Source organism: Panthera tigris, chromosome X (assembly GCF_018350195.1).
Source record: "Panthera tigris isolate Pti1 chromosome X, P.tigris_Pti1_mat1.1, whole genome shotgun sequence".
Classification (NCBI taxonomy): domain Eukaryota; kingdom Metazoa; phylum Chordata; class Mammalia; order Carnivora; family Felidae; genus Panthera; species Panthera tigris.
This window is the reverse complement of record NC_056677.1, coordinates 88670778-88680831: the sequence shown is the minus strand read 5'-3', so window position 1 is coordinate 88680831 and position 10054 is coordinate 88670778. Positions and strand designations below refer to the sequence as shown.

Here is a 10054-nt window from a genome sequence, read left to right as displayed (position 1 = left end):
AAAATATATAAGAGGCAGGAATCTAGAACCAAAGAAAAGCAGAGCATTAAAGTGACCATCTGGTGAGTTCAAACCAAATACAAAGTCTCTACTTTTTGTGTTAACCATCTAGATGTCTGTACCACTCCTCTGCTTTATTTTGCCTATGGAAACCTGACCTAAACTAAACAACTATCCTATATCATTAAGTTGTCCAGGAAGATGAAAGTTTAAATACATGTCAGACAAGCTGCAGCATCTGGTACAATTCAGTAATGACGGTCTCCCCTAGAGAGCTTCAGTGTTGGAACAACTTTTAGAAGTGAGGATATCTGGTTGACCTGTGTAAAGAAAATAATGTTCTTCTAGCCACACTTTCTCCCTGTTCACAAGCACAATTATGTGCCCCATCTTCTCTCACTGTAGGAAACTTACAAAGTAAAATCCCTCTCTGAAATATCTTATGATATCTGTAACTCCATTTTGATGCAGCCAATAATACACTTTGGATACAAATGATCAGAATTGTTCATCTTTTCACTGTAATTGTTTAAACATTCTTTTCATACTTTTTTCTTGATACATTGATTCTTAGTCCTAGGGGTTTTCCCCAGAGTGGAGATTAATGCATTACAAAGTATCATTTAAGAGTACTACATAAAATGTAACAAGTTTAGATGCTCTCTTATAGTCTGTTGGTATAAGAACAAACTTAGTTGTCTCTTTAAAAGACCATATAAGCTTAGATACAGAAGATCTTTTAAAAGAAGAAATGATCATGGTGATATTTGTGTGTGTCAATCGCTCCCTTCTAAACTGCACTAGAAACCTCACTGTACAAGTTCACACACCTCTCAAAATAGAATATAATCAAGTTTGAATGCACTGTTTTTCACTAATAGACTGGGGGAAAAACTTGCAACAAATATGATAAAGTTTTAATATCTTTATTATATAAGCAAGTTGCACACAATAAGGAAAAAATACTGAGAATCCAAGAGATAAAGCAAAGGGCACTTTACAGAAGATAATCTATTGTCAGCAAAGATATATAAAAGTTTTTTTTTATCTTACTAGTAAACAAAAATGCAAATTAAAAGAACAGTCGAATACCATTTCACCCATCTTATCAGTGATTTTTTTAAAAATAAGAATGTCCAATTGTGCCAAACTGTATGGTGACATGGTAAACTGATATATTATTTCTGAAAAATAATGCATAGTGTGTTCATACATTTCACCCAGTAATTCTACTCCTTGGTTTCCACCCCAGGGGACTAATTGCAAACATTAAAAAAAAAAGCTGCAGGAACAACATGTTCGTTGCAGCATTATTTATAATATTACAAAATAGAAACAATCTAAATGGCTCAAAGCAGAGAGATTATTAAGTACATTAATACACAGCTCCCTAGAATACTCTGCAGCATTTTAAATGATGTTTAGGCTGATCCATAACAATACAGGAAACTGTTAGTATCCAATGTTAAGGGAAAAGAACAAGATACAAAATTATATACATTATAAGCCTACTACTCTGTGACAAGAATCTATAAGGACATGAGGATTTAAAAATCTAGTATTTCCACTATTCTCCAAATTTGATTCAGGATGTCATTTCATGTGTTTCAATACATTTTTAAAGTGCCATGTTTTTACTCACAGTACTTTCAAATGCACTGCCTTATTTTCAGAACACTTCTATCAAAAGCAAAACCTTATGCTTGGAAAACTTATGAAACATCATAATACCTACCATAAAAATCTCAAATCATTTTATTCATCGTCATTTTGGTTGTAAGTGTGGGGAACTGTCTACATGTCTGAGCAGGCAGCTGAAACATATAGGGAGCAGCTCCAGAGTCAGGACTCTCTGATCATCCACACTCATTCTGTCTCTGAGAGCCTGTTTCAGAAACCACGGATGTTCCGAGCACCTGTGAATATGCTGTGCTTATAAACCGGCGGCAGCGGAGGGAAGGTTAAGGTTTCTAATATTTTGGAGACAGCCAAAACCAATTTATTTTTTCCCCAAGTGGGAGCATCGAAAAGTAGCCCTTCATCCAAATATGTTTATTATGCTTCTAACAGAGAACAAATTCTTAAGAAGGCAGAGATGTGGCTTATTTTTATGATGTATACATTGCCTGGTTTACTGTTAGATTTTATAAATTAATACCCTTTTGCAGCATCCACCCTAAGGCAAAGGTGAACCCACATTCCATTCTTTCAGATAGAAATACCATAGGTCTCCCCTATTTTTGCTCCCAAATCCCTCTTTGCAACTGCGGTCACTCCTTTGACATTTTAATGTAATATTGACTCATCTCTACACTTAGTAAGCTGCAATACTAGTAAAAGACAAACTGAGAGAGAGGAGGTGGGGGAGGACAGGGCCAGAGGAAAGAGAGAGACTTGAAGAGGTTGAACTTACACTCCAGCAGTTTCTCCAGAAACAAGGGAGGCAGTAGTTCTTATCTTTGTAGCCTCAAATTGTAGACTTAAATTCAGCAAAAATCTTTTCTTGACGCGAGGGATGTGAACTATATTCTAGGATATGTATTCGGTGTGATCCTTTGTTCTAGGTACAAGCTTTTCTTTTTCTAAAGTTTTTCAGTCTCGCTCAAGGAAAGGGAAACAATATTATTCTGAAATTCCCTTAGAGGCGCCTTTCGATCCATCTCTCACGGGAAAATATCATGACAGCTCAACGCTGGCTTATTTCAGTGAGAATCGAGTCCGAGTTTTTTGTTTTGTTTTGTTTTTTGTTTCAACATGGCTGTATACTTTACAGGCCCCCAAATTCGTGCTTTCACGGACATCGCTCACTAATCAAAATGCCAGAAACCGCATCTTTAGCCAACCTGCGTTTCGTGGACTAGAAATGCGCTCTGATTAAAGATCGTGTTCGTTTTAAAGGCGTAGCAGTTACTGGGTGCCTTAGAGTCGCGGGCTTTTGTCAAGGCTGAGGCCGGCTCGGGAGCGCCTGCAAGCGCGGTGGGAAGCAGGTCTGAGGGCCCTGGTCTTTAACACGTTTCCAGGGGGTGCCCACACTTTCTCCCGAGACGCTCAGCTCCCGGCGCGCGGCAGCAGCGAGTACACCAGACTGTGACAGGAATAGAGAATTTCTGTGAGGGCCGGGAGAAGAAACGGAGGGAGCCTGGCTCGGTCCCCGGGTCTCGGGGGCTCAGGGATTTGCACGAGTTTGATCACTGCCATTAGCAGCTACTCGCGGAGGGTTGTTTACCGCTTGCGTGCGCGACAACCAGACTGCGGGGCCCACTCTGGGATTCAAGCCCCGCCCCCCTCACCCCTCAGTTCCCCTTCTGCTCCCCAAACTAATTAATTCAAAGCCGCCTGCCTGCCGGACACTCCCATTGGCTCCTATCCCGTCCAATGAGAACCTTGCAACAGTTTCACCTGGCTCCCGCTTCCCAAATAAACAAACAAACCGTCCTGCCGCCGGGCCAGCTCTCCTCCGCTGAGCGGCCCCAGACGGCTGTGCTCCGCCTCCGCCACCTCCTCTCGCCCCCTCCAGCCAATCGAGCCCGGGCTGTGGCGCCCCCGCCCGGCCCCGGCCGCGGGCCGCTCTCTCCTCCGCCCCTCCCGCCTTCTCCCGCCCCCTCGTGCCTTCGTGGACTCCTGGTTGGGACCAGCGTGGCCGGAGAGCCCCGCCTCCTCCCGTCGGTCCTCCCGAGGCCCACAGGCCCGGAGATTCACCAAGCATCTAGGCCGGGGAGGAGGTGGCCCCGCCTCTCGGGCCCGGCGCCCCCTCCCCCGTACACCTTTGCTGGCGCAGCTCGCGCCCCTCCGCTGCGCGGGTAGCTGGAGCCGCAGCGGCCGCCGCGTGAGGCGGTGGTCACGTGTTGTTTGCCCGCCGCCGCGCGCTTTGAGTGGTGTGGGCGGGGGCGGGGCCGAAGCGGGACGGGGCTGGGGCGGGCGGTCGGGCTAGACGGCCTCTTCCCCCAACCCTCCCTTCCCGGAGTCCCCCTCCCCCGCGCTCACCTTAAAACCATCGTGCATCACCATGGCGAGTTGCTCCTTCGCTCGCGACCAGGCGACAAGGAGGCTGAGAGCTGCAGCAGCGGCAACAGCTGCAGCGCTAGCTGCGGTGGCGACCACCCCGCTTCCTTCCTCGGGCACCCCGACCGCACTCATTGGGACCGGGTCGTCTTGTCCGGGAGCCATGTGGCTCTCCACGGCCACTGGCTCCCGGTCAGACTCCGAGTCCGATGAGGAGGACCTCCCCGTCGGGGACGAAGTCTGCAAACGCGGCTACCTGCGGAAGCAGAAGCATGGGCATAGGCGCTACTTCGTGCTCAAACTCGAGACCGCGGACGCCCCAGCTCGGCTGGAATACTACGAAAATGCCAGGAAGTTCCGGCACAGTGTGCGCGCCGCGGCGGCTGCAGCGGCGGCGGCCGCCTCCGGCGCCACGGTCCCCGCGCTCATCCCACCGCGGCGCGTGATCACCCTGTACCAGTGCTTCTCGGTGAGCCAGCGGGCCGACGCAAGGTACCGACACCTCATCGCCCTCTTTACCCAGGACGAGTACTTCGCGATGGTGGCCGAGAACGAGTCGGAGCAAGAGAGCTGGTACTTGCTGCTCAGCCGCCTCATCCTCGAGAGCAAGCGCCGCCGCTGCGGCACGCCCGGCGCGCAGCCGGATGGAGTGCCGGCCGCGCTGGCGGCTGCAGCGGCGGCGGAGCCACCCTTCTATAAAGATGTGTGGCAGGTAATAGTCAAACCCAGGGGGCTGGGGCACAGAAAAGAGCTGAGCGGCGTGTTCCGGCTCTGTCTTACCGACGAGGAGGTTGTCTTTGTGAGGTTGAACACCGAAGTGGCCAGCGTGGTAGTCCAGCTCCTGAGCATCCGTCGCTGCGGGCACTCAGAGCAGTATTTCTTCTTGGAAGTCGGTAGGTCCACCGTCATCGGTCCGGGGGAACTCTGGATGCAGGTCGATGACTGCGTGGTGGCCCAAAACATGCACGAGCTGTTTCTGGAGAAGATGAGAGCCCTGTGTGCAGACGAATACAGAGCCCGCTGCCGCAGCTACAGCATCAGCATCGGCGCCCACCTGTTAACCCTGCTGTCCGCTAGGAGGCACCTGGACACGCTCCCACTGGAGCCCGGTGGCTGGCTGAGAAGGTCCCGCTTTGAGCAGTTTTGCCACCTCAGGGCCATCGGTGACGGGGAAGACGAGATGCTCCTCACCAGGCGCTACCTAACACCCAGCGAGCCCGTGCTCCCCTCCAGGCGAGGAAGACTGCACCTGCCCAGAGCGCGCAGGTCCAAGAGAGCGATTTCAGTGCCAGCCAGCTTTTTTCGCCGCTTAACACCCAGTCCGGTGCGTGTCCCGCATCCTGTAGAAGCCCCCAACCACGGATCTTGCCTGTCCTCTGAAGCATCTCGCCCTGGCAACTCTGGGGAAGAAGACAGTCCTCAGGGCAAAGAGGATCAGGAAGGAAACGAAGGTGACTACATGCCCATGAACAACTGGGGCTCAGGAAATGGCCGGGGTTCCGGAGGTGGCCAGGGCTCAAGTGGCCAAGGCTCCAGTAGCCAGAGTTCAGGAGGAAGTCAGTGCTCAGGCGGAGGGCAGGGCTCCGGAGGTGGCCAGGGTTCAAGTGGTGGCCAGGGCTCAAGCGGTGGCCAAGGCTCAGGGGGCCAGGGGGCAGGAGGAAACCAGCGTGCAGGAGATGGCCAGGGCACTGCGGGTGGGCACGGTTCAGGCAGTGGCCAGGGAGCCGGTGGTGGACACGGCTCAGGCAGTGGGCAGGGATCTGGAGATGGTCATGGCTCAGGTGGTGGCAAGAACTCTGGAGGGGGCAAAGGCCCAGGAGGTGGGAAGACCCCCGATGGCAGTGGTGAACGTGGAAAATCTCTGAAGAAAAGATCCTACTTTGGCAAATTAACTCAAAGCAAGCAGCAGCAAATGCCACCACCTCCACCTCCTCCACCTCCACCCCCTCCACCTGGAGCAACTGGTGGTAAAGGGAAGTCTGGGGGAAGGTTCCGACTCTACTTTTGTGCCGACAGAGGAGCCACAAAAGAACGCAAAGAAGCCAAAGAAGTCAAAGAGGCAGATACCCCAGAAGGTGCAGCTCGGGGGCCCCACAGAGCCAGAGCTTTTGATGAAGATGAAGATGACCCATATGTGCCAATGAGGCCAGGGGTGGCCGCCCCTCTGGCAAGCTCCAGCGATTATATGCTGATGGCTCCTCAAAACTTCTCTGCTTCAAAACGCCACTCTCGATCACCTTTTGAAGATACAAGAGGGTACATGATGATGTTTCCCAGAGTGAGCCCACCACCTGCCACAAGTTCTCCAAAAGAGCCTGATCCTGATAAGGACGACGAGGCAAGGGACAATGACAGTGACAGTGACTATATGTTTATGGCTCCCGGAGCCGGCGCAATTCCAAAAAATCCCCCAAACCCTCAGGGTGGTTCTTCCTCTAAAAGTTGGAGCTCTTACTTTTCTCTGCCAAATCCCTTTCAGGGCTCCCCATTGGGACAGAGTGACCACAGTGAGTATGTACCAATGTTACCTGGAAAATTCCTGGGGAAGGGCCTAGACAAAGAATCTGCATCTAACAGGGGCCCCAAAGACGCAGTTTCAAAGCCTTCAGTTGAGGGGTCGTTCTCAAAGCCTGGAGATAACGGCCCCCCCAAGAACAAGGCTAAGAGACCTAACCGCCTTTCTTTTATTACAAAAGGAAATAAAATCAAGCCCAAATCACAAAAACCCACACGTGAGCAGAGAGAAGCTGACAGTTCTGGTGACTACGTCAACATTGACTTCACTAAGAGAGATACTAATATGCCAGCCCCCTTTATTCAAGGACTGCCAGGTTCGTGGAGTATCATTGCTGGCCCCAGACCGTCAGCCTTTTCTAATTATGTGAATGTTGAGTTCAGAGTGCCATTTCCGAACCCAGCACACAGCCTCTCGAATCTATTAAGAGCTTTTCCAGGTGCCAACCCCCTCTTTCTGGAAGGTGCTAGGTGGCCATTTGTGCCTCTTCCTCCCAGTGCTACAGGTGGCAATGCTAATGAGGAAGAGGGTGACTACATCGAAGTGATTTTCAATCCAGCAATGACACCAGCCGTGCCTTTTGCTGACAGTGCCATTCGCTATGATGCTGAAACAGGTCGAATCTATGTGGTCGACCCATTTTCTGAGTGCTGTATGGACATTTCTCTTTCCCCCAGCCGCTGCTCTGAACCACCACCTGTGGCTAGGCTGCTGCAGGAAGACGGGCTGGAGCGCAGACGCCCGCAGAGCCGTTCGCAAAGTTTCTTTGCCTCCGCTAGAGCCGCTGTCTCGGCTTTCCCCACCGACAGCCTTGAGAGAGACCTCTCCGCCTCCTTAGCCTCCGTAGCTGCGCCAGCCTTAGCCGTGGGCCGGGCTTTGGCCGCCGCCTCCGCCCTCGCCGCGGCCCCGGGCATCGGGGCGGCCGCCAGAGGCTTGGAGGCCTCCGCTGGACTTGACTCCGCCTCAGTCCGCCGGTTCCAACCTGTTGCTAGCGCTGCTGCCGCCGAAGCGGTAAGGGGGGCCCCAGGCGTTGCCCGTGGCTCGAACCCGAGGGCCCCAAACCCAGATGCAGACCTGGCCCGAGGTGAGAACGGGGCTGCAGCGGCCGCCCCCCCACCGCCACCACCCCGCCGCCGGGTGCCGATTCCCCGGGAGCGAGAGGATTCCGACGACGACGACGACGACACATACGTGAGAATGGACTTTGCCAGACCTGACAACAAGAAGTTCGACTCTCCCCACTGAGGTTGGTAACTTTAGAATTCATTTCCCCACGTTAATGGTTATTGCCTAATGAATCGATGTCTCTGGTGTTAGGAAAAAGGGAGTTAATATTTCATTAACTGGTGCCTACTTAGCAGGAGAAGTAGAATGCAGTTTTCAGTATTCGTGCAGTGCCTTGTGATCTTTGCAAAAACTTTTAAGTTTTAATCCAATCATACATTTCTTTATTTGGAAAAGAACCGATTGTCATTTAAACATGGGTTCCATCCTTTTAGGAGTAATTAAAAGCTTAAGGATATATATAGCATGAGGATGCTTTCAAAATCCTTCCCTAACAATGATTTTTTGCAAACAGGATACCATAAATTGGATCCCATCAACTCATTTTCAAATCAACAAGTAAAAGCTACTTTTCTACAAATGCCCGTATTTGATTACAAGTTTAATAAGACCAAGAATATTCAGCAGTGATGATCAACTGTGACATTTGGGGGAGGGAGACCTCCTTTGAAAGTCACTTTAAAAAAATCAGTCATTGTTACTTTTTAAAAGCGGTCATTGTTACTAAGCTAGTTTGCTGTGATTTACCAAGAAGGTTAAATCTCCACTGTTAGCATAAATGTCTGGAGGGAACAAAACAGAAATAATCTGAAACAGGTGATTAAAAGAAGACAGTATTTGGCTCTGGAATGTGTTTTTGTGTTGATTTGTTTTGTTTTTACACAGGATACATTGCCAACAACCTTGAGTGTTCCTTTCCTGTCACTCGTAGTGACAGGCAAGCCACCTTCGCTGTGCCTCATTTTCTTCATATAACTCCCCCAAAAGAGGGATTTGTGACAACTTGATAATGGGTATGAATATTGTTTGAAAGGTTTAAAAAGCACGGAAAACATCTAATTGGTATGTCTTCTGGGAAATCCAGTAAAGCAAGATAATAAGGCTGGAGGAAGACCTGACCCCAGGGGCAGTCTACCCTGGAACAGTGGAAGTTTTTTAAAGGGTTACTTTTCCAAAGGAAGAAATAAGGAAGAGTAGGAGCTGTCACATTTGAGAAGCAGACCTTGAGTAATCTCGTGTACATTATGCAATGTTGTTATCAGCGTGTTTAGACACACGCTCAAGAAATGATTTCGGAAGATGATGTCTCCATAGCATGTGCCTTCCCTCTTCAGTAGAATGTGCTTCTCTTCCAGTGAAGGGAAGAGATGCACCCCAGCAGTTTCCATTCCAGTAGTCAGTTTAGTGAAGATTTTTGCTTTGCTTGCTTTGTGGAATTCTTTTGTTATTGGATCTCTGCCCACTGTGCTTGATCAGGCAGAACAAGTTGGGGACTGATCACAACAGTCACCTAACAAGCTCCCTGTTTAGTGCAGGTGTAACCCCTCCCCTTTCTTCCCCTGCTTTGGAAAACTTGCCGTTCAAAAACTCACATTTGTGGCATGGACATATTAAACAGCAATCATTAAAACGACAAAAGGATGCTTTGGCTTCCCAGAGGATTCAGTTCAGATCTCCTTTAAATTGTGACCCCCACCTCCCAATACACACACACACACACACACACACACACACACACACACACACACGGTACCCGCTACTACCAGACCCACTCATTTAAAATAGAGAATTCTATTTCCAAGAATTTAATCCATAACCAGCTTTTCAGGAACAGGTCTATTTTATTCTGTAAAATATATCCGGAAATTGGTCTCAAGCTATGGCTTTAACCTCGCTGCTGAAGTTACCGTTTGTGATGTTAATGTAGGTGTGCCTAGCTGCCTGTTTCCCTGTGGTTCTTTGGCTGGACAACTTTTCATAGAGGTTTGTCTATACTTTTCAATACTCTTTGTTTAAACAAAGGTCACAATTAGTGAAAACTTGTTCCTGAAATAAACCCTGACTTCCCAAGGATTATCTACATCCAATTGTCATCATTTTAGGTTAAGTTATTGATTTATAAATAGCTTCAGATGACTTTATGGCTGTTTTGGAGATTTGCTATTCTCTAAATGTGTTGTCCATTGAGGACATTCCTGACTTTATTGAGTGACTACAGAGAGGAGGCTGCATCTTGCAGGGAGGAGGGTGCTTAGGTTAAAAAAAGAGAATGAATGTGGAAGCATTGGGGACTTTAAAGCAGTTTACAAATATAGTTTTATTTTGTGATTGGATTAACACTGAAGTTTCAGCTGTTTAAACTGCTGATTTAGATTCTTGCAAAAGTAAATTGGTCCTGAGAGTGAATCAGGCACATAAGTTGCTGGGATATAGATATAGATATAGATATAGATATAGATATAGATATAGATA

General features: G+C 48.9%; 1 protein-coding gene across 1 annotated transcript; it reads left to right on the top strand.

The window, feature by feature from the left end:
* The first annotated feature begins 4006 nt into the window (after positions 1-4006).
* IRS4 (insulin receptor substrate 4) lies at positions 4007-7762 on the top strand. The gene has a single exon (XM_042975282.1). It carries the CDS (start codon positions 4007-4009, stop codon positions 7760-7762), a length of 3756 nt encoding a protein of 1251 aa, XP_042831216.1.
* The last annotated feature ends 2292 nt before the right edge of the window (positions 7763-10054 follow it).

Excerpts from the sequence above, each read along its gene's own strand:
- IRS4 (XM_042975282.1), top strand. The coding sequence starts at position 4,007 with ATGGCGAGTTGCTCCTTCGCTCGCGACCAGGCGACAAGGAGGCTGAGA.